This window comes from Acanthochromis polyacanthus, chromosome 21, assembly GCF_021347895.1.
Source record: "Acanthochromis polyacanthus isolate Apoly-LR-REF ecotype Palm Island chromosome 21, KAUST_Apoly_ChrSc, whole genome shotgun sequence".
Taxonomy (NCBI): Eukaryota; Metazoa; Chordata; class Actinopteri; family Pomacentridae; genus Acanthochromis; species Acanthochromis polyacanthus.
In genome coordinates, this window is record NC_067133.1 from 28,285,150 (window position 1) to 28,312,083 (window position 26,934).

Below are 26,934 nucleotides of genomic sequence, written 5' to 3' on the forward strand. Positions count from 1 at the left end.
TCCGACTAATATTTTTGTACTCTCGTACACAGGCAGTGACATCACGCGATGTTTGTAGTGCTATGGCGTACCAGGAAGGGGAGTCGCTTGAATCCTGGCTCAGTGAGTGATTAAACCCGTTTTTATGACTTAAATAGTGAACATAATAAGCTAGACGCGTGGCTCTGGGTGACGGGGCGGATAAAAGGTCTGAGCAGAAGGTGTCACCGCGCTTTAAAGCTGTTTGACGGTTAACAGCGATCCAGACAGCAGCAGCATCATTAGCAGAATGGGTGGAGAGCTGCAATAAACAGCTTCTGCTGACAGCTCAGTGTGCACAGATTGGTCACATAGTTTCCCCTCAGGGCAGCTTTCAGGGCAGAAACAGATCCATGTACATGAGGAATGAGCAGCTCTGTAAACAGAGAACAATGCACCCGTTATTAGAAAGAGGAAGGATGATAACAGTTACTGTATTGTCATAGACTTACAAAGAGATGGATGTTCACAAAATAAATAAATGCATTTACTTTGAGTACTGTTATAATCCACTACATTTTATGCTTCTGTATACATTTAATCTAACAAATTAAAGGCGATGGGTAGGGATGTCCCCAATCTCTGTGGGCTATTAAACTAATTTTAGGTAGCATCACATATCTCCTGTCGTAGAATTAACACTTCATGCCTCATTTTATTGTGATGCCACACTGGATGAATTCTCAAATGCAACAAGACTTTCCAAATGTAAATATTGTCTGTGCAAAACAAGATAACTACTTCAACTGAAGTTATGAAAAAATGCCATATTTATTCCATTGTTTTAAATTGTCTCAAACAGCAGTTAACACTCTCCCTCTCTCTTTGAATCCGGTAAATGCTGGCAAAGTCCAGGCATTATTTTATCGGTTTTAATGTTAGGCAAAAAAAAAAAAACAATAACGATTTTGACTGATGTTACATTTTTATGCCAATATCGGGTCGATAATACATCCCTAGTGATGGGTTCTGTTGGCATTTTGCAGTCAGTGTTTAGGATGGAAGGTTCACTGCATATCTAGTCTTGCATAGTCGGCTTGTTCTGCAGAACAGACCTGTGAATCTTTGCCTGGCGTTTTCCAAATCCTTCAAATGCAGACAAACTCCAAGTCACAAGTGTTTAACTCAGTAGCGGCCTCCATCTAGCCACCATAAAGGGCCAGCTGATGAAGTAAAAAGCACCAACAAAGGTGCAGTAGCCACACAGATGTAAATCATGCACAGACACGTCAGATGGGTGACAAATTAAAGGAAAATCAGTCATTGACTCCTACAGTAAGGAGATCTGGTGTTTTTTTTATGCAGTGGGGGGCGTTTTTACTGTTATGGGGTCAAACTCATCTTAGTTCAGGACCACATTCAGCCCAATTTCATCTAAAGTGATCCGGACCAGTGAAATAACAGCATAATAACCTATAAATAAACACAACTCCTAATATTTCCTTTGTTTTAGTGCAACAAAGTACTTTCTGAAAATGTTCACATTTAAGGGATTATCTTTTTACAAAACATCATGAACAACTTGAAATTTCTTTAGAAAAGTAAATTCAGTTTCAACAACATTCAGCCTCAGTTCATCATTTACACATTACAACTTCCAGATCACAGTTTACCTACAAAAACACACAACGTGTAGTCACAGGTATCTGGAACTGAATGATCAAAATGACAAAAGTCAGACAAAAAACAAGACAAAACATTACGAAAATGAGATGCAAAATGACAAAAAATGAGAAACGGCACAAAACGAAACAATAAATTACACAAATGAGACCAAAAATGACAAAAGTGAGAAAACAAATTACAAAAATGGAGACAAACAACACAAGCGAGAGAAAAAATACAAACAACAAACAAAGCAAAACACAAAATGACAAAAAGAACAATGAACAATATAGTATTTCACTTTATGATCAAAACGACAAATATCAGACAAAAAAGCAACAAAAACAAGACAAAATATTGCAAAAACAAGACAAAAAATGAGACAAATGACACGAAACAACACAAAGAAGAAACAAAAAAGTCCAAATCCACCACTGCAGACTTATCGACACTTATCCATCAGAACTCATACGACTGAGCAGCCATGGTGGAGTTCTGCGCTCTGAGTGCTTTTCTTGTTGCATTAATGTGTTGATGCCTTCATGATTTTTATGTTTGTGTTAATATGATGTGTCCCTCTCTACTAGATAAAGCCACCCATCCAACAAACAGACAAGAGGACTGGGAGTACATCATCGGCTTCTGTGATCAGATCAACAAGGAGCTGGAGGGGTACGTCTAATGCAGCACACTTAATAAACAAAAACATTGTTCAGCCTTACTTTCAGGTTTTCATTTGAACTCTTTCTTCTTGCAGTCCTCAGATCGCTGTAACTCTACTCGTGCACAAAATCCACTCGCCACAAGAATGGGAGGCGCTTCAGGCTCTGACAGTGAGAAGCAACGCTGTAATTGTCACACATTTCTCTGAACGAGCGAAGCAAACATCCTCATTAACGTTTTCTGTTCAGGTGCTAGAAGCTTGTATGAAGAACTGCGGGAGAAGGTTCCACAATGAAGTCGGAAAATATCGATTTTTGAATGAGCTGATTAAAGTTGTTTCCCCAAAGGTGAGCTGCCTTCAGGTAGACCTCATGCTGATAAAATGTGAACGACTGCCCAGCTCCTTCATAATGACTTTGTATTTCCAGTACTTGGGTGAAACAGCGCCTGAGAAGGTGAAGGTGAAGATCGTAGAAATGCTGTACAGCTGGACGGTTGCTTTTCCCAGTGAGACTAAGATCGGTGAAGCCTACCAGACGCTGAGGAGACAAGGTGTGCAGAGAGCGTGTGGACCAACCAGATTAGCAGAATGCATGTTTAAATATGAAGCTCTTTAATCGCTCTCATCTCCAGGCCTCGTGACAAATGACCCGGAGCTACCGCTGGACAGAACGCTGATCCCTTCTCCTCCGACTCGACCCAAACACCCGGTGTTTGACAACGAGGACATGGGGAAGGTGTGAAGGAAAACAACAGTAGTTTTGTGAAGTAACTCAAGCAAAGGACCCATAGCTGCTGTTTAAATCACTCATATTTCTGCTTTTCTATCATACAACAAGCAGACTGATGTTTTCCACGTGTGTCTGTGCAGCTTCTCGCTGAACTTCTCCGCAGTAAAAACCCTGAAGATCTACAGGAAGCCAACAGATTAATCAAAAACATGGTGAAAGAGGTGAACAGCTCTTTAGATACAGAAATGCTAATAATTTTAAGGTTACCTTCAAGCTGCTCTGGCTTTATTTCTCTCATGAATTTTCATATGTTTTGCTGTTTTTGACAGGATGATGCTCGGGTGCAGAAGGTCACGAAGCGAATCCACACGCTGGAGGAGGTGAACATCAACGTCAAGCTGCTGACTGAGATGCTGACCCACTACAATAAAGACAGTTCAACTGACTCAGATAAGGAGATCATTAAGGTACGACATCCATCCATCTGTTATCTACACACCGCGCAGTCCTCAATAGGGGGGCTGGAGTCTATCCCAGCTGACTGAGGGTAAAGGTTCACCTGGACAGGTAACCGTCCATCACAGGGCTACACATAGAGACAAACAGTCACAGCTACGGACAATTTAGAATCACCAATTAACCTCAGCATGTTTTTGGACTGTGGGAGGAAGATGGAATACCAAAGAGAACATGCAAACTCAATGCAGAAAGATCCTAAGCCAAGACCAGGACCCAAACCAGGGATCTTCTAGCTGCAAGGCGACAGTCCTAACCACTGATCCACTGTGTAGCCCTCACATATGACATGATAAACTTATTAAATCTGCAATGACAGAAGTGGAATAATTGACTCTCAGAGCAAAGAAAAGGAGCAACACATTAACTGACCTTAAGACAAACAGAGTCTGTTATTCTGAAAAAGTCATCAAGGTGTTTGACAAAAAGCCACAGTCATTCCATCATTGTACAATCCTAAAGAAATATCAATTCCTCAGCCTTAAGAATTTGAAATCATTTTGAAGTGCTTGCTTAATATATAAGTCCATGAATGAGATGGCCCCACCGCCCCCACCGGGGATTTTATCAAAAATAGAAATGGTATTAGTAGTGCAAGGTCAGCCACCAGGGGAGACTGTGAAGTAAGATTTAGAAAGTCCTCCTTTGCACAGATTATCTATTAAAGGTTGCACAAACTGGAATACTTTACGTACAGCTATCAGAGAACGCTCCAGCTCTGTCAGTTTTAAGAGACAGTATAAGGCATGGCTGACTAACAAAAATCAGGCACTTTAACTATAAGCTCTTTATGACAGGCTCTGTATTAGAAAACACTTTACTAATATAGCCCTTTAGGGTAGGTTTCACAGAGCCAGAATTCACTGCAAATCTAGTCCTGCACAGCCAGCTTATTCTACAGAACAGAGCAGTGAATCTTTGGTGTTTTCCAAATCCATCAAATGCAGACAAACTCCAAGTCACAAGTCTTTTACTCAGTAGCGGCCCTCCATCTAGCCACCATAAAGGACCAGTCCATGAAATAAAAGGCTCTAACAAAGGTGCAGTAGCCACACAGGGGCAAATCGTGCACAGAAATATGTCAGATGGGTGACACAATAAAGGAAAATGAATCATCGAATCCTCCAGTGAGGATATCTGGTGTCTTTTTTATGTTCTGGAGGGCAGTTTGCTGTTATGGTTTGTCTCCTTAGAGCAGGAGTATCAAACTCGTCTTAGTTCAGGACCACATTCAGCCCAATTTGATCTCAAATGAGCTGGACCAGTAAAATCACAACACAATAGCCTATAAATAACAATATGTTTTTTGCCTTGCCTGGTACTAAATCCAGCTCACTTACTGCAGCCTGGTGCAAACTTATGAGATTGTTCGTTTGTTCATTAATATGCACTGTCCGGTCCAGATAAATAAAGAAATGAAATGAAACACACGCTCCCTCTGCTTTATAGTTTTATACTGCTTAATTACTGGATCTGATCTTTGTATTGTGATATTTAAGTGTATCTAACTGGTCAGATCTTTGCTTAAACTGCACAGCTCCTCCTGTGTTTCAGGAGCTCTATGAACGCTGTGACAAGCTGAGGCGTGCCGCTTTCAAAATGGCCACTGAGACCGAAGACAATGACACCAGTCTAGGTTTGCTGCATTTGTTTGTCTCCTCTTCTGTTATTTTTAACGGTACTGTGTAGAATCTGTAACCCTCTGTGTCCGTTGACCTCCTCAGGCGACATCCTGCAGGCCAGCGACGACCTCTCCAGGGTCATCAACTCCTATAAGAAGATTGTGGAAGGGCAGCCGATCAACGGCGACAGCGAAGACCCTCAAACTACAGGTGGACACAGTGAGAGCGGTGAGAGACAGGATCTGGTTATATTTTTACATGTTTACATTAAAAACATAGACATTACAATCGAAAAGTTTGGAAACAAAGCCGGGATAGATCAAACATAAGGAAGCACCTTTAAGTTTCTGTTCATATAAACATAAAAACCAGCATGAATTCTATGGACTCTGGGATGTATTCACTGCAGGATCAGACTTTACTTTCATTGATATGCACCATTTTCCTCAGTTTACCTTTAGGTATACACTGAAGTTACCAGATAATTGCTGAAAAAAGCTCAACAAGTGGAAGTTATGATGACAGAAAAAGGTCTGGAAGAAAGAGGGTCACTACAGAAGCAGAGGATAAACATATTATTGTCACCAGTAGGAGAGATTGGCAGTTAACAGCACCACAAATAAGGGTGGAAATCAGCACAACGAGGTCAAACCCAGATCTCTGATAAAGGCTGGTCTGAAGGGTTGTGTGTCTACAAAAACAAACACTACTTTGTCCAGAGAACAAGAAACAGAGATATGAGTGGACAAAAGTGCACAAAAAATGGACCTATGATGACGAGAAACAAGTTCTTTGGATCGATGAGAGCAAATTTGAACTATTCCTGGCACTTATCTTCAAAAAACCTGTGGAACGAATGCCTCATACATGCCATCCTGTTGTTAAAGCCAGAGGAGGTTCCTCTGAAGAAAGCAAAGTCTAAGCAAGAAAAACTCAAATGCCTGATAATTATAGCAAAAATGTTTTCTGATGAGTGACTCTTTATACACTGGCTGACAAAAAAAAACAAGTCTCCACCTGGATTTAACTAAGCAAACAGGTAAGAGCCTTCCATTGGATAATTACTGCAGTGATGAATGCGTTTCAGCTGCAACAACTTCTTTAACCCTAGCTGATGCAGTGAGGAGCTTCTTGTTTCTTAGACATATCCTGTGGTCATGGAAAGGAAGTTAATCTGTCTCAGAAGGGTCAAATTATTGACCTGCATCAAGCAAAGAAAACAGCTAAAGAGATTTCTGAAACTACTAAAATCAGTTTAAGAACCATCTAATGCATCATTAAAACCTGAAGGATAGCGGAGAACCATCATCTGTGGTTGGAACAAACTCTTAGATGATGGTAGGAAATCAACAGTCGAACTCACAGCTACACACGTGGACAAAATTGTTGGTACCCCTCAGTTAAAGAAGGAAAAACCCACAATTCTCACTGAAATCACTTGAAACTCACAAAAGTAACAATAAATAAAAATTTATTGAAAATTAAATAATCAAAAACAGCCATTACTTTTGAATTGTTGATTAACATAATTATTAAAAAAAACAAACTAATGAAACAGGCCTGGACAAAAATGATGGTACCTCTATAAAAGATTGAAAACTATTTGACCAGAGTGACATGATTAACTCAGGTGTGTCATTTAATTGACATCACAGGTGTTTCCAAACTCATAATCAGTCAGTCTGCCTATTTAAAGGGAGACAAGTAGTCACCCTGCTGTTTGGTGAAAAGGTGTGTACCACACTGAACATGGACAACAGAAAGCGAAGGAGAGAATTGTGCCAGGACATCCGAAAAAAAATGATAGACAAACATCTTAAAGGTAAAGGCTATAAGACCATCTCTAAACAGCTTGAAGTTCCTGTGACAACAGTGGCTCATATTATTCAGAAGTTCAAGACCCACGGAACAGTAGCCAACCTCCCTGGACGTGGCCGCAAGAGGAAAATTGATGACAAATTGAAGAGACGGATCGTTGGAATTGTATCCAAAGAGCCCAGAGCAACCTCCAAAGAAATTAAAGGTGAACTCCAAGGCCAAGGTACATCAGTGTCAGATCGCACCATTCGTCGTTGTTTGAGCCAAAGTGGACTTCATGGGAGACGACCAAGGAGGACACCACTGCTGAAAAAAACTCATAAAAAAGCCAGACTGGAATTTGCAAAAATGCATGTTGACAAGCCACAAAGCTTCTGGGAGAATGTCCTTTGGACAGATGAGACCAAACTGGAGCTTTTTGGTAAGGCACATCAACTCTATGTTCATAGACTCAAAAACCAAGCATACGAAGAAAAGAACACTGTCCCTACGGTGAAACATGGAGGAGGCTCAGTAATGTTTTGGGGCTGCTTTGCTGCATCTGGCACAGGGTGTCTTGAAAGTGTGCAAGGTACGATGAAATCTGAAGACTATCAAGGCATTCTGGAGAGAAATGTGCTGCCTAGTGTCAGAAAGCTTGGTCTCAGTCGCAGGTCATGGGTCTTCCAACAGGACAACGATCCAAAACACACAGCCAAAAACACCCAAGAATGGCTGAGAGAAAAGCGTTGGACTATTCTAAAGTGGCCTTCTATGAGCCCAGATCTGAATCCCATTGAACATATGTGGAAGGAGCTGAAACATGCCATTTGGAGAAGACACCCATCAAACCTGAGACAACTGGAGCTGTTTGCTCATGAGGAGTGGGCCAAAATACCTGTTGACAGCTGCAGAACGCTCATTGACAAATACAGAAATCGTTTAATTGCAGTGATTGCCTCAAACGGTTGTGCAACAAAATATTAAGTTATGGGTACCATCATTTTTGTCCAGCCCTATTTCATTAGTTTGTTTTTTTTAAATAATTATGTTAATCAACAATTCAAAAGTGATGGCTGATTTTGATTATTTAATTTTCAATAAATTTTTATTTATCGTTACTTTTGTGAGTTTCAAGTGATTTCAGTGAGAATTGTGGGTTTTTCCTTCTTTAACTGAGGGGTACCAACAATTTTGTCCACGTGTGTATGTTTAATAGTGAAAGGAAGAACATTTCCACATGAAGGGAACTCAAAGGATTGGGACTAAACAGCTGTAGCTCTAAGAAAACCACAGATCAGTGAGGCTAATCAGAAAAAAAAAAGGATTCAGATGGCTCTGGAGCATAAAGATTGGACTCTGGAGCAATGGAAGAAGGTCATGGTCTGATGAGTCCAGATTTACCCTGTTCCAGAGTGATGGGGGCATTAGGGTAAGAAGAGAGGCAGATGAAGTGATGAACTCATCATGTCTAGTGTCTACCAGCCTGTGGGGGTTAGAGTTATGATCTGGGGTTGGTCAGGTTCAGCAACGTTATGTTCCCAAAGAATGAGGTCAGCTGATACCTGAAGATACTGAATGACCAGGTCTTTACATCAGTGGAGGTTTTCTTCATGTTCCAAGATGACGATGTCAGGATTCATGGGGCTCACATTGAGAGTGAGTGGAACAGGGAGCATGAGATGGATTGACCTCCACAGAGTCCAGACCTCAGCCCCACTGAGAATCTTTGGGATGTTCTAGAGAAGACCTTGCTTAGCTGTCCGACTCTCCCATCATCAGTATAAGACCTTGGTAGAAAATGAATGCATCTCTGGACAGAAATAAATGCTGTGACATTGCAGAAGCTTATCGAAAAGATGCCACAGCGAATGTGCGCCGTTCTTAGAGCTAAAGGTGGTCCAATGAAATATTAGAACATGCGACTTTTTTAGACGGGCAGTGTATAATAATGTTTTTTTGTTGCCAAGTACACCACTGAAACTACGATCTTTTTTGTATAAATTTGTCTCGCATACAAACTTTTGGACTGTAGTGTGCATTTATGCTCCAGATGTTCTGATGTTGTGTAATCCCTCCACAGATACCACAGACACACTGATCGACCTGGCCGGCCTCGACACTCCGAGTCCTCCTCAACCTGCCGCCGTTCCTCCTCTTCCCTCACTTCCTGTCTCCGCCAACCTCACGCCGTCGCCCATCCCCGTCCTGCCTCCTCCGCCCAAAAGACTCGCTGGCTCGCATGGCAGTCAGAGCAGCAGCCCGAGTCATCCTCCCCTCGACAAGACCTCCACGGCGCTGTCTCTCCTCGACGATGAGCTGCTGTCTCTTGGTAGAATATCCTCATTGTGCCTTAAAGGAGTAGTTTTCCTGCCAACCAGCTTTTATCACCAGTTAACATCACAAGATATAACATGTTAATTAGCAAACAGTTGGTAGTTTTACCAGGTTGGCTCAGGCAAAGCTAACATCTCCTCCCACCTTACAAATATGGATTCATGCACTTTAAACCTGCAAAATAAGTCAATTTTTAAACCCCAATCTCATGTTTGAAAATCTGTTTAGCTCACTCAGAACCAGCTTTGTCATTTTTTTTTATTAGCTGGAATAGCCTCTCGCTGGGGTAGTTTTTGTGAGTTAAAATAATGAACGCGCAAGTAGAAATCTAGAAAAAGAAAAAATAGAAAATCCAGCCCTTCTCTTTCTCTCCTTTTTGTTCTACTTTCCTCCATATGGACAGACTTTCTGTTATCTAGATAAACAGACCTGTGATTGGCTAAAATCTCCCGTCACAAACTATTTTTTAAAGCCTGAAAATGGAGCTAACAGGATGTGCGGAAGTCTCATTTCCTTTTAGACCACTTCAACTACATTATACTGAAAGGTTATTATGGATTTTTTGCCCAGTAATGCCAGAAGAATACTGCCTACCCAGCTTTAATTTAAACCCAGCAAATGAAAAGCCAATGTGAAGTTCTTTCACACGTTCCAGTGGTGGAGATGCAGCTTAATTGATAAAATCCATCCGTCATTCTGTGTAAAAATGCATTTCCAGTTTCCTTTTTTTGTCGCTCTCTTTCATCCACCTGCAGCAAACACAAAAACACAGAAATCAGCTTGGAAAAACTTACATTCTACGCTAACGGCTTTGTATTTAATGTACAGATATTAGAGTCGTGTCAACTTCATCATCTATTGGTTAGCAAATAAATGTCTTTCTGAAAATGTCAGACTTTTGCTGTAGTGTAGATTTTATAATGTAGTTTCGAGAGACAAAACCAAAGTTTTTCTCCTCTTTCAGGACTGAATGACCCCCCTACCTCTCTGAGCAGCCAATCAAAACCCAAGTTGGATGAACTCTCCAATCAGTGGACTTCCTTACAGGTACACTGAAAACTAGAAAATCACTTTGAGAGCGCAGTACTCCTCCAGGGCTGCTCATTCCCCCATATGGCATTTTCTCAGAAATGCAGCATTTTTTTTATTAGTTTTTGAAGATCAGAAATCAAAGCAGCATAGAATGTGTCCATTTAATACAGATGAATCCACAAACAGAATGACCTTGCTCTGAGCACAGGCGTGTGTTCTGCATGTGTACGTTATGTACAGATACCGGATCGTGTGACCTAAATATGTAGCAGGCGGTGGGAACTGATGGGACTCAGAAACACCCCGTCTTAGATTTAAGATTTTTGTTTGTATCAAGTAAAGAACAGAGAAATTTTTAATGCAACTGACATCACTGATAATCATTCTCTTGACCAACATGCTTATATCAATCATAATTACATCATTGTATTTCAGAATTGATCACATATTTCCTTCAAACACGCACAATGTAAACCCAAAATCCTGGTTTGTTCACTCTTTACTGTTGTTTGTGCAGCAAAGATCAAATAGATTGAAGTAAGAAAAGACAGATGCATCAACCTACTCTTTTCTAAACTATTATTCACTGCTGCGATGCTTTAAAATGTATGTGAATGATTATTATTACAGTTGATTATCAAGAAAAGCACTCAGAGAGCACAGTACTCCACCAAGGCTGCTCAGTTGTTGTGTGATTTCCGACGGATGAAATCTTTAAAAATTCGTGGTCCACTGTGGTGGATGTGTAGTCGGATCACAATCAGCTAATGTAGTGTTCACTTGTTGTCATGGTTACAGGGATGCCGTGCTGCTATCTCACAATGATACAGAAATCTTTAACAAATCTGTGGATCCAGACTACAAACCGCATCACTGACAAAATCTAATCACTTTTTGTCACCTTTTGTCATTTCTGACTTTCCCTGAAAATTTCATCTGAATCTGTTCGTCCATTTTTGAGTAATGCTGCTAACAGACAGACAAACAGACAAACGTACGTCGATAACAATGTAATAGTTGAGAGTAATTTGTCTTGTGTCCTCTTCAGGGCCCAGCAGCCGGTCTGGACATGTTTGGTCCTGTAGCTGGTCCAGGTCCAGTTGTTCCGGTGGTTCCGGTTGTTCCTACGGTGGAAGCAGCCGCCACACACAGTCTGCAGAACCTGCAGGACCTGGCCATGATGGGCTTTTCAGATCACAAGAGGTACAGATTTAAGAGTTTTTCTCATAATCCAGGCTCCTGTTGCCGGAATTGTCGTTAGCGCTCTTGTCTGCCTTTTCTGATTGATCTTTCCTTAAATAAACAGTACTATAAGTTGTCATGGAGATCTTCTGATTGTGATTTCCAGTTTGTCCAGCCAGATGACAGCCAGAGGAACCAGCTTCGGGATCCCTGCAGCAGCTCCTGCCCTCATACCTGGGCAGGGCTCTCCCTCTTCAGCCTCTCTCCTCCAGAGCTCCATGCCCGGATCCCCTGCTTTATCCCAGGCCAGAGCTCAGGCCCTGGGCTCGGCTCCAGGCAGCCCCCTGTTCCGCTCCCTGTCCCCCTGCCACCCTCCCCTCCAGGGCAGCCCGGCCAGAGCCTCAGACGTCTCCCTGAGCAGCGTCCACGTCCCTCTGGAGGCCATCAGACCGAGTAAGAACAGCAAAGATGGAGGGGAATGCTGCATCAGTGGTTCTCTGTTACTCACTCCTGTGTCTGTCCTCAGGTAAAGTCCTGCCTGTGACTGCCTACGATAAAGACGGCATCCGTGTTCTGCTCAACTTTGCGTCCGACTGTCCTCCTGGCCGGCCTGACGTGTTGGTAATGGTGGTATCCATGCTGAACACAGCGCCCCTACCTGTTCACAGTGTGGTCCTGCAAGCGGCTGTGCCCAAGGTAAGGACATTCATTCCTCTGTTCATTAAAGCTTTGCATATGTTACAGGAGATGAAATAACTTCCCTGGAACTTAAAGCTGGGCTGCAGAGTGGCTTGGTGGTTAGCACTAGAAGATCCCCAGTTCACGTCCCCGGCCTTCCCGTAATCTTTCTGCATGGAGTTTGCATGTTCTCCCTGTGCATTTCTCCATGTCCTCCAGCTTCCTCCCACAGTCCAAAAACATGCTGAGGTTAATCGGTGATTCTAAACTGTCTGTAGGTGTGAATGTGAGTGTGATTGTTTGTCTCTATGTGTAGCCCTGTGACAGACTGTTACCTGTCCAGGTGAACCTTCACCCTCAGTCAGCTGGGATGGACTCAAGCCCCTCTAATGAGGATTAAAGCGGTATACAGATAATGGATGGATGGATGTTTGATGGTTTCTTTGGTTGGCAACGTGTTTTTCTCGAATCTCCTTCAGCTTGTCAAAGTGTTTGACTTCACCAGTGTCAGGTGTGTTGGCCATGTTTGGAAGGGTCAGGATTTTAGGTTGAAAACCAACAATTTTTTGTGCAGAATTTAGTTGTGGTTTTTTTTGCTACTATCTCTCAGCCTTCTGCAATTTATTTAATTCTTTATTTTACCAGGTAGGATCAGTTAAGAACAGTTTCTCATTTACAGTGATGACCCCAGCAGCAGGAAAGATAACAAACAAACAGTACATATATAAAAAAAGCACATACAAGTGTTTAAACAGAGATTTGAAAACAACCTCGATTAATGGTAGCAGTTCAGTGAAAACAGTCAGCTAGAGTCTGCTGCAGCTTCTGCTTCAACATGTAAAGTGATGGAAGAGCTGATGAGTTTGATATATTTTTGGAGGGAATTCCAATTGATCGCTGCAGCAAAGCCAAAGGAATTCTGGTCAAAGACACTGAGAACCATGGGGATAGAGAGTGTTATGAGATCACTGGACCTCAAGTGGTAGCTGTAATGGGAGGGGTGTAGGTAATGAAGTGTCTTCTCTGATAGGGTCTGGTAGATGGATAAAAGCCAGAGCTGGAGTCGCCTGGTGTGAAGGGAGGACCAACCCACCAGTTTGTAAAGGTCCCAATGGAGGGTGGAGAAAGATGCACCAGTGGTGAGACGGATGTCTGAGTGATGGAGGACATGAAGCCTGTTAAGGGCACACTTAAGGCGCTTTTCCACCTGCATGAACTCACCTCGACTCAGTTTAGGTCGTTTTCCATTACAACTGAGTATTACATCATTGTGGATGGAGTCGTCATAGCACGGCGGCCTGACCACAGAGTTAGCGTTGATAGCTAACCAGCTAGCTTATTGTCTGCATACAGGAGACAAGAACGTTACTTTCAAAATGTTTGTTTAAAGTGAGCTGGCCACCAATGGGATAAAGAATGTAAACCTTTCTTGAAGTCACAAAACACTCACTGGTTTTCGTGAAGGAGTCGTGTGTCGTCCCTCCCCGTCCAATCAGTGGCCTGCACTCAGTAGACGTCACATTATCGGCTCCTCTCAGCTCACTTAGAACCCCAGCTGAGTAGGTACTATAATAGTTCCTGGTACCAGGTACTACGTCCTAATGGAAAACCTCATAAACCGAGTAGAGTCAAGCTGAGTAGGTGCTGGTGGGAAAACGCCATTAGGGGCCACTTCAGAACATCACTGTCGTCTTCACAAGAGAGTGTTTGACAGAGAATGTAAAGGAAGCCCAGTCTAGATTTGATTTTAGCCTGTAGAAGTGAAAGAAAGTGAAGAGCCCAGTCAAGGTCAAACACGGAAGCATCGAGATCAGGTTGGAAAAACTGTGTGTGACTCTTCTTCTTCCTCCAGTCCATGAAGGTGAAGCTGCAGCCCCCATCAGGAACAGAACTGGCACCGTTCAACCCCATCCTACCTCCAGCCTCCATCACTCAGATCATGCTGCTGGCCAATCCATCAAAGGTAGGCGACGTGTTGTACACAGGTACCACTACAGAAGATGGGATTAATGAGGGACGATATATGTTGGAAAGACACGGGCTCTCATCTTCATCTTTTGTGGGATTGTGCTCTGGTCCTCCCTTTTTGGCAGTAAGTCATTAAAACTATTGGAGAGTGGTTAACCACACCACTGCCAGAGTCTCCCACTGGCACCAGCTGGGTTTACCACTGCAGGAAGAATTATTCTTAGACACTAGAAGAGCCAAGTAAGGCCCAGTTCTACAGACTGGCTTAAGTTAATGACAGATGCAGCATCTTTTGAAGAGCTTATTGCAAGATTAAATGATGATAGAGGAAAATTCCACCAGGTTTGGTCTCATTTCCTACATTTTAGTCAATATGAGCTGACTAGTGCCCCATAATTATTGTTTTTATTATCATCAGTAATTACAGGATTTCTGCAGGGCAAAAAAAGCTCAACATTAATAGTCATTAAGTTGATGTTGGAAAAATGAAGGCCTTAAATGGCATTAAAAGTCATTACATTTGATTCTCAGTGCCATTAAAATTCTTTCTGCAGTTTTCAAGAAAATATTCGATAATAGTAATGTAATACAATAGAATTATAGAGACGTGTGCCTCTGCGTAAACATGTCGAAGCACTGCGATAATAGTTCCAGCTGGTCGGGTATAACTGCCAAAAACTGCACGTTTTTAAAGTGGCCGACAGACTGGACCAGGAGGATGAAAGTTCAGCAAAAATGGCTTGAAAACGTGGAATTCAGAGAATGAGTGCAGCCTGTGGGTGGTCAGGGGTGGTTTCTGGATTCAGAAATAGTGAAATGTAAGGACAGTTTTCAAATAAAAATCATCTTTTACAAAAAAACAAACCTGTGTAATTTGTTGAGTTCATGGTCGTGGTATTAAATTTTTACAGTGTAGCATTAAAATGGCATTAAAAAGCATTACATTTGACTGGCAGATTTCTGCAGAAAGCCTGCACTACTCCATCTAAATGCCCCCAAATCCACCTTATTTATTTAGTTGTTATTTGCTTTGTTTTTGTTACTGGTGTATTTTGGTTGTAGCAAAATGTTAGCATTAGCCGGTAACTGGCTGTTGTATGCGTTGTTGCGGCTGTATGTGAATTTGAAAATTCAGTAAAAACTTTGATTACAAAAAAGATAGGCGACGTTACGCTTCAATAAAACCACCAAGAACCTCAGAGCCACAGTGCCTTGTCTGTTTTTACAGGAGAAGGTTCGCCTGCGCTACAAGCTGGCCTTCACGCTGGGAGACCGTCTGTGCAACGAGGTGGGAGAAGTGGACCAGTTCCCTCCTCCAGAGTCATGGGGTCAGCTATAGCCGCGTGCAGACCTGCTAACCTCAGCAGGGACGGGCTGCTTCATCCTCCATGACGGGGTGCGTTGGTTCCCATCCATCCCAGAGAGAACGGAGGGCAGAGTGGGGAGAGCCACCTCACAGCTTTACATTCCTTATAGTCAGTCTTTTTTTGTTATTAATGGAAATAATGAAGTGTTAACAGCAAACTAGAAGTTTTAGCTAACAAAGCAAAGGCAGTGATGCTTGCAGGTCCTTGAGAGAAATATTTAAGTGTATTTTTCCAACAGATTTGAATGTACTGCAGATGTTAGCCTCAAACTGAAGTGTTCCACTACAGAACAGCACATTTTTTAGAATAAGAGCCAGCAGATGTGCTTTTATTTATTCCTCCTGCAAATACAAAAATATACTTGAATATATCCAGAGACTTAAAAATCCAGTAGATCTCTTCAGAGGGAGTTTGGAGAATTTAGTGGCGTATCTTTTGCTGCAGACAGATAGAAGGATGTGTGTTTGATTATTTTAGCCATCTGGATTTTTAACTTGAGTCATACACTGGTTTTATTTCATGTTAGTTGTATTTTTTGGAGGTAAATCAAGATGATTTTATCCCGGATTGTCAGTCATGTTTCTGGCAGAGGGCATCCATAGTCATGTTTTCTATTTAAAGATGTTTTATTCTCCTACCGGTGTCAGTGTTGGGAGGATTTCTGTCATATTGATTTCCTCTTCATAGTATTCAGTGCATCACTCAACCTTGAAAATGTGACCTGAACAACCTGAATACGAGTCTGTCTCCGGGCAGATTTCTTTTCCAGTATGCAGCAGAGGGATGGAGTGGACCTGTGAGTGAATTTAATAATCAGCTCACTAAATCCTCCTTCACACTGGATTCAGACTCTGTCACTTTCTGCACACGATGTTGATTTTATTTTGTTATAAAAACACCATGTTTGTCCACTCCTCACTAAGACACTTTATGCTGTTTCTTCTTATAATTTGCCACCCATTTGCATTTTAATTCCACCAAGGAAGCAGTTATGTGACGATCAGCGTTGGTTTGTCCGTCTGTCAGCAACATTATTCAAAAATGGATTTAGATTAAATTTTCAGGGAAGGTCAGAAACAACACAAGGACCAAGTGATTAGATTTTGACAGTAATGCAGCTTATAGTCCTGATCCATGGATTAGTTAAAGATTTCATCTGTTGGTAATTATACGACTGAGCAGCCTTGGAGGAGTACTGTTCTCAGTGCTTTTCTTGTTGTAGAAGTCTTATTAAGGAACAGCTCCTGGGAACACTCACAGCTTTATCAGTGGTTTTATACATCATTTTATCTTATCAATGCCTTGTTTTATCTCAGAGGTTGGAGTTTCTTCATGACTTAGCTTTCATCTTCACATTTGAAAATGAGAAATTCCAGTTTGTTTTGCAATAAGTCAGCAAAATTTACAAAGAGCGTGTTTTAACTTTGCAATTTTGGTTTGAGAGTAAAGTGAAGACGGTAAACTGAAGTGTGCAAACAGTAAAAGGGTCTGAATCCACTTTTAATCAACTCATCGTCATACTGGATGTACAGAAGTGTGTGTTTAATGTAAATAGTGTGTGACGTAACGTACCTGCTGTCTGCTACGTGAACATGTGACGTGTAGATTCTGGGAGACTGTTCGCTCTGTACATAGTGTACCATGTGCCATTTGTTTTGCTGCATGGAAAAATAAAATGATTCACAGACGTCTGCTGTTTAAATCTTCAGGATCAGTAAAAGTCAGATTCCAATGGACAAGGTGAAAAGCATTTTATTATCAAAGAGCACATTCGGATTACTTGATTCTTATATACAGTACAAAAATGGAAAAGAAGGGCTTTGTTTTCAGCCTTCATGTTCCCACGGTTCCCTCTTTGACGATGGCCATGGCCAGATTTCTGGCCAGAGCGAGTCTGAGCAGCTCCACTTTGGTCACCTCGATGTCCTCCTCCTGAAATGACGAATACAGTCGTTTAAGAGGTTTAGCAGATTCTAGGGCTTAAATATTGCAGCAGCAGCAGCTGTGGGGTGAGACATGTCTGCACATGAACACAAGCTAAGTTAAGCACTATGGGTAAATGTGGAAAACATGAACATTATCAACATGTAGTATGTGTCCAGCAGGTAAATGCTGATAGCAGAACCAGTGACATCAAATATTAAGCACTTTAGTAGCAGCTCAGAATGCTTTTATTTTGCAAACGGCTGTCTGAGCAGGATGAAGGCTGTAGGTGGAAATTCTTACCTGCATGGGCCTGTCGGTGTCGGGAGCTTCAGAGTTCAGAGAGGAGGTGAGTTCCCCTAAACAGTACATGAGCTCATAGGTTTGATCCGCTGAGAAGATCACCTAGAAGGAGGAAATTGTAGTCTTTAGTGAGTTTAGACGGAGGAAAAGGAGTCCGTCTTTAGCAAACGTTGCAGGTCGACTTCTGTTAATACTTTATGTGAATTCAATGATTGAATCATTAATGTCATAAAAATTTGCTCTAGTAGAGTAACATGCATGATTAACACATTTATATTCACTGACAGACAGATACAGGAAGCTTTGACTGAACAACACAGTTTTCTGAGAAGACAATCGCTAATTAAACGTCTGAATCTGAAGTAACTCATCTGCTGCAGAGGCCAGACTTTAAGACTGAACTGATGAGAGGTTTTATTTGGAGTAAATGATTAAACATTATCACACTGTAAAAATGCTTTCATAACAGTCTGATATTAACAGTTAAGAGGGCTGGAGTGTGTCGATATTTCAGTAAACATCAGTCCAAAGTATTTCAGTAAATTAATGGTTGGGCATTAACTTAGCAGAGATCAGCTCAACAAAAACACTGCTCAACTATTTTGAGGTCATTTTAAGCTGTTTCTGGAGCAAACTGTCAGATAACAACTGGTCCCAGCTTCTTACATGTGACCTTCCACTGGTTTTCTTCATCTTAATCTTTAATACCTCTGTTTGTCGTCATTAGCAGATTAATTGATAATAAATAAAAGTAATAGCATAATTTTTTGATGTATCATAGAAAAATATCATACTTTCATTGAGCATTATGTTTTGTTGAAAGGAGTTTCTGAATGATGTGAAAAAGAAGTAATTTTTTGTGGAAAAAGTCTCGTCTTTTGTGCCTTTGAATGCATCCTGGTTCTTGCATTCATAAAACCGTTGAACGCTCAGACCTCTTTCTGCTCCAGCAGCGGCAGGGCGTCGGTCAGCAGAGTCATCCAGAAGCTCCGGGGAGCGATCTTTGCCGTCATGAGGGAGAGGAGGAGCTTTGCTGCTTCAGTGAATCGTTTCTCTTCATACAGTTTGTGGAACTCGCGGTATTTTCCTGGGAATGAAAAGAGATGGATGTTTTTTAGACTGTGATCTGATCGCTGCCTGTGGAAAAACCCTTCCATCACTTTAAAGTTAAGCTGACAGATTAAATATAACGTTACCTCTAACATGCTTTGAGCTTTTTTCTACGTCCTGTAATGCTCCAAACATCAAACCGTACGGAACCAGAAGACGTTTGATGAGATCTTAGTGGTCAGTAAACGCTTCCTGTTCACTTTGATTGTACAGAAAAGGCCATTTCTTTGCATGTTCTCTAAATAGTTCATCTCTTTTCCCTGATAATCGGTAAAACACGCCGTCACAGCACACGGCTTTATTTAGATCACACATGTTTGTGTGTCTGAACGTCTCCTCATGGATGTCTGATGCTTCAGCTGGGTCAGTTCGACTAAATCTGCTCCCGGTTCTTACCGAGGAAAGTGAGACGGTCGCTGAGCAGCATGGCTGGACCCAGGTTGTCGATCAGATCCAGATCAGAGAAGGTTCCTCTGGTGCAGTAGTCCTGTAAGAACCTGAGACAGAAAACAGACACGGCATTTTAAAATCATTTGGAAACAAAGTTCATTCATCAGGAAGCAGTCATTTATCTTTATGGCTTGATGTGTTTTGTATAAAAACAATCCTGATTTACTTCCTTTTGGGTTAAAGACAATAAATTTGGCCAGAAATGAGAAGATTAATCATTTTTCTGTTTGAGGAAGATACAAGAGCATTGAGCTGTTTGACGGCAGAGTAAACTAGAAAAGCACTCAGACACAGCAGTCCTCCTCCAGGGCTGCTCATTCCCCCATATGTCAGAAATGCAGCATTTGTTTATTAGTTATTGATGATCAGAAATCACAGCAACATAGAATGTGTCCATTTAAGCTAGATGTACCCACAAACAACATGACCTTGCGCTGAGCACAGGAGTGTGTTCTGCATGTGTACGTTATGTACGGATACTGAATCACATGACCTAAATATGTAGCGGGTGGCGGGCAAGGAACACAGCGGCGTTCCTTGGCAGAGTTATGTGACGATCGTTGTTGGTTTGTCTGTAAAAATATTTGTGGTGGAAACAGTGTTGAGGAGAGGAAGACTGTGTGATCTGATCTAAAGTTAAAATAAACTCATGGAACAGACAGAGAAGCCTCCATCAGTGTCTGGGGTGTTGAAGAATGTAATCAGGGTGTAGTTTGAGGAACTAACCTCTCTGAAATGAGGGTGGCAAAAGCAGCATCTTTGGCTCTGATGCTCCAGGACAGAGCCGAGCCCAGTCTGTTGTTCCTCAGAGCTCGCATAGCCATGATCTTACAGATACTCCGCACTGGAAAAGGACAAGAAATTAAGTCTCTACTGCACTGGAAGAACAGCCGACTTCACTTGACTGAGAAATAAAACACTACCTTGCTCGGACATTTGCCTCTGCTCACAAATCCTGAGCACCTTGAGGGCTTTGCGCTCCGTGTCTAAAGGGACTCGTTCAATCTGCAGCTCCAGATAAACTCGACCAAACTCTGGACAGTGGTCAAAGTAATCCACAGCCAACTGCCAGAGACTGTTTTATAGCAAAAACACAAAATACACACAGAGAAACACCCAGTGAGGCATTTATACCATCAAAACTCACACTTTAAATGACTCACTAATGAGCATTTCAGGCATGTTTCCCCTCTGAGTAAACATAAAACAGGATAATTATCTCACTGAACCTCGACGTGAACACACCTGTGATGAGTGAAGAGGCCAGCCGCATATTCTAACAGCAGAAACTCCCTCAAGTTGGAGCCGAAGCTGAACACACACAGGAAAGTCATGTTAATGCTGAACGACATTCATTCTAAAAGCGTGTAAACATAATAAAACAGCGTCCTTACTGCAGGTTGTGGGACTGGAGGAGTTTACAGTGATCCAGCAGATCAGTCAAATGGGCCACAAACCACCAGTTGTTGAGAGCAATGCTGAAGAGACACAAGCAGGAAATAGTGTTGAAAGAGTTAAAACAGACAAAGACAAACATGCCATCAACGTAAAGGTCACCCAGACAGGACTAACCCCGCTTATGCCAACAGCCAAATCCTGAATCAATCTTGGCTGGGCGAAAAGACTGACTATTACAGATGGCGGTAGCTAGGGAAGTTCAGCTGAATTACCTTTTATGATTCTTTCTTACCTGCAGTCCTTGATGACCTGGTGGATGTCAAACTCAAAAGCAGCCAGTAAGATGCTGTCCAGCGGCTCTGGGACGCTCCTCGAGTCCAGAAACATGGTCATGCATGACTGCAGGGAACACAGGAACACGCATGCAGTAAAATAACGGCAAAGAAAGAAAGCTAGCAGCAGTGAGTGGTGCAGAAAAGTGGCGTACCTGTGCGTAGTAATGCAGCTCTGCAGGTTTCACTGTCGGGTGGCAGAAGAGCAGCCTGGTGACAAGAAAGTGGTACCAGGTTCCCAGTAGCTCCTTGTGCTCCAGTAAAGTGTCTTCATCGCCTAGTAGGAGCTGAAATGGAAGTAAAAAACATGAAAAACAGAGCAAATGCTGTTAGACTCACAGTTACAAAACTCAGTGATACGGTGCAATAACTGGACAAGAAGATTCAGCAAAAACCTACAAATATTAAACTTAGCAACACAGTACAGCCCAAAGCACAAACTGTCAGCTATAAATAACAAAGATATTAGTTTAAAGAGCGCAGATGGACAACAGAATGACAGCACACAGTCACTGACCTTGCAGATGATCTCCAGGTGTTTGTTGCTGGCAAAGGAGTTGTCCTGCAGGCAGCGATCCACCTCCTCGTGCCAGTGCCTCCACTTCACATCAAACTCTGTCAGCGTTTGAGTTCCACTAGGCTGAAGGAGAATCAGAGAATCAATAAGGAAACATCAGCCTGGGTTAGTTTATGAGTCGATATTCTGTTAAAGTTGTGGAAAAGCAAACCCTGTGCTGGATGTACATAAACAGCATGGTTTGTTTCTGTGTTGTTTGCATGATATTTGTTTGATGGGAGGCCTGTTAATCAGGAACTGGACTCAGGAAGCTAACACAAGATTTGCTCTCTTACATAAACTATTGGTGTCTTCATGGGAACTACTGGCCACTTTACATATTTCATCCTGTATGTTCACTAATAAGGTATCTTTAAGTTGTGATTTTGGGGCATCCTTGTAGCCTTATCCTCCCTGGCTCAGATGAATGTCATTCCATGTCTCTCTTCCATTATTTCTAGTAATCTCTATACTTCTCAGGGTTCTCGCCAGCGCATTTCAGCGTAACGGGCCGTTACGCTGTCAGTTTAAAAGATTACGCTGTGATTAGGGCCGCTACGCTGCCTTTCAAGTTGTGCTATTGTGTTTTGAGCACATTTGTTTGCGTAATATTTCCATATTTATGTGAGAAAACTTATTTTTTGGGGCAGTTGGCGCTGTGAAAGAGAGTTATTTTGACAGATAACGCCATGTGCGTTTGTTTTTATCGACTGGGTGCCTATCTAGGTTAATTTATGTCTCCCCACCTCAGCCGTACTTTCCTGTCGATTGACCCGTTCCCGTCTAAAATTAAGAGTCTCTTCCAATCTCGGGGTTACAGTTAGCATGTCTCGGTTGTTTCCGTGATGCCATGTATGGTGAATAGTCACCTAAATCACGAGCATTTGGAGCATCTGCGTGACGCTCATTGGCTGACATCTGGGCCGGCTGCTCGCGAGATTTAATGAAGGCTATTGTGCATGCGCATAGTGTCGGTTTAGCTTAGTGTCGTTACGCTGTAAAAAAAATCCTGGTGAGAACCCTGCTTCTCTTCATTAATGAGAGGTCATGAATTTGTCGGATTTCTGCACAAGAATGTTTGGCGATGTGAAAGAAAAAACATGTCTTGGTTTGTATAGAGGACTGACAGCAGAACTTCTACTTTCTCACACAGATTAAAACCATTAAATACTTCCAGCTATCAAGTGTAGAACACTAAACCACTGAAAAGGATCTTACATTGAAGAAGGGCATCTTGCTGAGCAGTGTGTCCATCACTTTGTACATGTTCCTGGCAGCAGGCTGAAGGGTGGCCTGTTTCATCAGCATCTGTCTGGCTTCATCCAACCTGCCCTGCAGCACATAGCTCATCACCTGCAGAGCAAAGACACAAAACACGTCATAACTGAGATCTTACACTGCGCTAAAAGTCAGAAATAACAGAAAACAAGGAAAATGTGGTCTGGTGGTCTTGGGAGTAAAAGCATCATCAGCAGGCAGAACATTGCGTGTTTAACATGTAGTTCTGAAGCTCTAAATGTGTGCTGCACCTACCACGTCCCAGTAGTCTCTGTGCTCAGCAGGGCTGTCACTTTGCAGAACATCTCTGGCCTTTTCATCCACATCAGCCTTGTGTAACCTCACCCAGTCCAGCAGGTGGAGCAGCAGGGAACCGGCTGAAAATGAAACAGGCAGATTTGTTAGACCAAGACTAATTATAAAATACATTACACAGGATGAGATGAGATGAACCAAAACTTTGGCTCTGCTAGATGGCTGTGCTCACAGGTACCCAGGATTCACTGTGAGCCTGGCATAGCAGCTTTCTCCCAGGCGTAAACTAACCGTGACGTCACCCGTTGGTTTCAACGCCGAGAAAATGAAGCCCGGATTTTGCTACTTCCTGGTCGCCGTTTTGGATTTTTTGGAGCCAGTGACGTAAAAAGCGTCATCAAACAGGCTGGACCGGAGAGCAACTAGGGGCAGGATTGGCTGAGGACTCTCTTATCCCGCCCACATTTTACCGCAGAGGCTTCTGTTGCTGTCTATCAAGTATAGCCACGCCCCCTGGCTCCGCCAACTTTAATGATTTATTTAAAATTCAGTATTGATTTATTTTAAGATCGGCCACCTGATCTCTCATTTTGACCATGAAAACTAACGGGAAAAAAAATCCTGAGCTGTAGAACATCAGTCTATCAAATTTTATTTTTTCCAAAAATGAATTGGGGTCTATGGAGAAAAAGCTTTTTGGAGCCAACCCTAGCGGACGGCGTGATATTGCAAGTTTTTGACACTTCCAGGTGGGCTTCAATTCTGGAGCCAGATGCTACGTCCATTATAGATACAGTCTATGGTTTCTCCCATAATGCACCTTGGTCATGGAACAACCTCCAAAACACTTTAAAGCTCAATGATTTTGTCTCCCTGAATCAATTAAAAAACTTGATGAAGGAAAATGTAATCCATGTGTGTAATTACTTTTCCTCATCTGTTTTTTTCTTTTTCCTTCTTTTGTTTTTGTTTGAACCTGTTTCAATATTTGAAGAGTTAATTTGCAAAAACAGATAACTCTGTTTTGATACATTTTCAGAAAACTTTTTTTATTGTTTACTTGAGAAAATATCAATCAAACTGAAGTTGACTCAGTAGAAAAATACATGACAAAATAGAGAAAAAATAAATTATTAGTGTTATTATTACTATTATCTCAAGTAAACAATAAAAAATGAGTTTTCTGAAAACAGAGTTACCTGTTTTTGCAAATTAACTCTTCATTTCTTATTTATATAAGCATATCTGAATTGTCTTAATTGTTTCTATATACTGTGAACGTTTTACATTCTCTGAAATGGTGTGCAGTTTCGGCCAGGTCTCCCTTGGAAAAGAGACTTTTCATCTCAAGGGGTAAAATAAAGGTTAAAAAAAAGTAATAAAAAAACTCTAACCAGGAGCAGCATCGATGAAAAGCACTTCACACAGATTCCAGATCAGTTCTATGGCCAAGAGAATAGAGACCTGTGACAAAACAGAACAGACTGTCACTTAACAAACACTTCTAATACATAGTGTAGCAGTAAATATAGATGATTATTTTGTTTTCATAAATTTTACCACAGAACTGTGTCACACTCCACTTTAACATCACCATTCAGCTACATTACACTACATGCTAGTACTGAATTATTGCTGTTACTTAGAACGTAATATACACAAGGGATTGAGTTTGTACAATACTCATTTTTTCACACAACAATACTAGTAGCACATGCCTGATTTCCATACTGCGTGGCGGCTTCTCCGTCTTTTGCAGAGACTGCAGAAATGACAAAAGGGTCAATTTGAGTATAAAATGCAAAAATTAGAACTATAAAATGCAAAAATTAGATTTTATCATTCTTACCTGCAACCTGCTGAAGCTCCTCCATACAGGCTCGAATCACAGACCTATAGTTTTTACTAATGCTGACAAATCTAACGAAGCAGACAGAGATAAGTGTAAGATTGTATTTAACCAAATGAACTTATACAGTGACATGCTGCACAGGAAGAGAAGACTTGGTCAAGTGGTCTTACTGGGGTTTTCTGCTCTTGCTGGGAAGGTCCTCTCTAATCGTCTGAAGGCCGACAAAGATGTGATGTGACTCATTGAAGAGTTTGCGTAAAATGGGCGAATATATGTCCTCGTCCTTCCTGACCTCATGGATGAAGGAGCAACCTGACCCTGAAGCACCTGAAACACAAGACAGAAGGTGAGAGGAAAAGAGCACAAGGCAGGAGGGGATGGAGTGCAAAAACATAAAGAAGAGTTTAACTTAATATCGAGACATACCTGATGCTTTGTGTAGAGTCTCATAGACGAGGATGTCACCAGGACCCCATGCAAATCCCATGTGCTTCCCATCACTGACAGCAGGAATTTTCTGTATTCGAAGAGGAGAAACACCATGAACATGTGACAGAGGGATTTAAATTATATAATGACTCAATATCAGACATAAAGAAGTGGATAACTTGCTGACTCAGACTTTTTTTTTTTTACATTTAAGGTTCTTGCCAAACTTTTTTAATCAAACACACTTTTTCAGGCTGATGATTTAACCAACTAAAGATTAAAACTAGTCCATCTGCTAACTCATCTTCTAGCCTTGTATTTATTATGTTCATGGACTGTGACACTTCATGTGTTTAAAGACGTATGAAACATTTATAGTGTGTGTGTGTTTTAGACAGTGGTGATTTTTTTCAGTATACATCACACTTCTAACTTTTTCATTATTTGTACAAGTTGCTCTAATTATTCAACTAGCGTTAAATTCTAACAAATGATCAATGTTATAAACCTGTTGTGTAGACCTTGTAAAGAAAACAACAGCTAGTCTAATAGTTATTTCCAAAGCTGTACAACACGAGCCCCGTAATGAAGAGAGTAACCTACAAAATGTGGCAACAGGCAGCAATGAAAACACATTTTACTGCAAGTTGCTGTAATTAGATCAGTATTCGTTACATTACACATAGGTAGGTTTTCTTGTCAGCAACACGGGCAGGAGATTTAATCTGATTATTAGTATATTATTATATGTATGTGGGAAACTGGGTCATGAGGCAATATAGGTGAACTTTTTCCCTTCAACAGCACCTGTTTAAAGGGCTGGCTTCCCCCCCAAAATAAGATTTAATTCGAAACAATACCCAAGATACACCTTCATCTATGATTACAGCTGTGTAAATAATTATAAAATAACTAATTCCAATACATTTCCGATTAGTTCCAAGGGACAAAGTTTGTGCACCACTGGCTGAGTTAGCCTGCAGTCACTGTGACATTTAAGTGGAACAGACAGAGATATACAGCGGGATGATCTTACTTTACCTGCAGCAGCGTCTCACATTATATTAACTTCACTCTGAATTAGCTTAAAAATTGTGCAACTATAAGGTTAAAATCTATAAACTATTGGGTCGGACTAAGACTCTAGTGTGTCACAACTCTGAGAACACTTCTGCAGATGAAACAACTCAATAATGTTTAATTTTTTTTAACTTATGGATCAGAAAACGTTATTGCGATACAGTTAGCTTGTTAGCATGTTGCTATTCGGCGGCAGTAAAGAACAACAAAAATAAGCTACAGGGGTCACTTACAGTAACTACCGGTTCAACGTCCACCTCCTCCATCTGGAAACGTTATTATCGATACAATAAAACCTAAAATTACAAACTATTCGGCTGTAAACACAACATTAGCCGCAGGTGCGCTAGGGTGCCACTTACGCGCCTCAGCCTTTCAGTCGAAGGACCCCGTGGCGCATGTGCCATGGCGTCACATCAGGGCTGCCCTTCGTCTTGCCTGTTTTTCCATCG

The 26,934-nt window shown here is 41.6% G+C and overlaps 2 protein-coding genes and 1 long non-coding RNA gene across 4 annotated transcripts in view; 1 reads left to right on the forward strand and 2 right to left on the reverse strand.

Moving 5' to 3' along the window:
• The window catches only part of LOC127531526 (uncharacterized), a 103,132-nt gene that overhangs the window by 19,812 nt on the left and 56,386 nt on the right, over window positions 1–26,934 (reverse strand). The window lies entirely within an intron of this gene.
• LOC110956023 (ADP-ribosylation factor-binding protein GGA3) lies at window positions 18–17,203 on the forward strand. Of its 2 annotated transcripts, XM_022201246.2 has the most exons (17): window positions 18–102; window positions 2,211–2,295; window positions 2,381–2,456; window positions 2,535–2,633; window positions 2,715–2,838; window positions 2,920–3,023; window positions 3,158–3,238; window positions 3,347–3,484; window positions 5,088–5,169; window positions 5,258–5,383; window positions 9,036–9,284; window positions 10,254–10,336; window positions 11,370–11,524; window positions 11,670–11,956; window positions 12,030–12,199; window positions 14,034–14,144; window positions 15,378–17,203. In XM_022201246.2, exons 1-17 carry the CDS (start codon window positions 63–65, stop codon window positions 15,486–15,488), a joined length of 2,121 nt encoding a protein of 706 aa, XP_022056938.2. In that variant the 5' UTR covers window positions 18–62; the 3' UTR covers window positions 15,489–17,203. The 2 variants fall into 2 exon arrangements, with proteins under 2 accessions (XP_022056938.2, XP_022056937.2); XM_022201245.2 differs by having other exon boundaries at window positions 2,381–2,633.
• On the reverse strand, window positions 17,253–26,887 carry nup85 (nucleoporin 85). Its single transcript, XM_022201248.2, has 19 exons — window positions 26,716–26,887; window positions 25,400–25,490; window positions 25,144–25,300; window positions 24,971–25,041; window positions 24,840–24,883; window positions 24,516–24,585; window positions 23,122–23,243; window positions 22,807–22,941; window positions 21,550–21,672; window positions 21,188–21,319; window positions 20,993–21,099; window positions 20,697–20,780; window positions 20,548–20,613; window positions 20,226–20,377; window positions 20,029–20,146; window positions 19,249–19,349; window positions 18,678–18,829; window positions 17,743–17,844; window positions 17,253–17,448 (listed from the first exon to the last, which is right to left on the reverse strand). Exons 1-19 carry the CDS (start codon window positions 26,746–26,748, stop codon window positions 17,350–17,352), a joined length of 1,959 nt encoding a protein of 652 aa, XP_022056940.1. The 5' UTR covers window positions 26,749–26,887; the 3' UTR covers window positions 17,253–17,349.

Coding starts and splice junctions, on each gene's coding strand:
- LOC110956023 (XM_022201245.2), top strand. CDS start 63: ATGGCGTACCAGGAAGGGGAGTCGCTTGAATCCTGGCTCA. Junction 2,296..2,380: donor ATCAACAAGGAGCTGGAGGG/GTACGTCTAATG, acceptor TTCTTCTTGCAG/TCCTCAGATCGCTGTAACTC. Junction 2,839..2,919: donor CCAGACGCTGAGGAGACAAG/GTGTGCAGAGAG, acceptor TCTCATCTCCAG/GCCTCGTGACAAATGACCCG.
- nup85 (XM_022201248.2), bottom strand. CDS start 26,748: ATGGAGGAGGTGGACGTTGAACCGGTAGTTACT. Junction 21,320..21,549: donor ACCTGGAGATCATCTGCAAG/GTCAGTGACTGT, acceptor CTTCCATTTCAG/CTCCTACTAGGCGATGAAGA. Junction 18,830..19,248: donor CGACCGTCTCACTTTCCTCG/GTAAGAACCGGG, acceptor TTTCATTCCCAG/GAAAATACCGCGAGTTCCAC.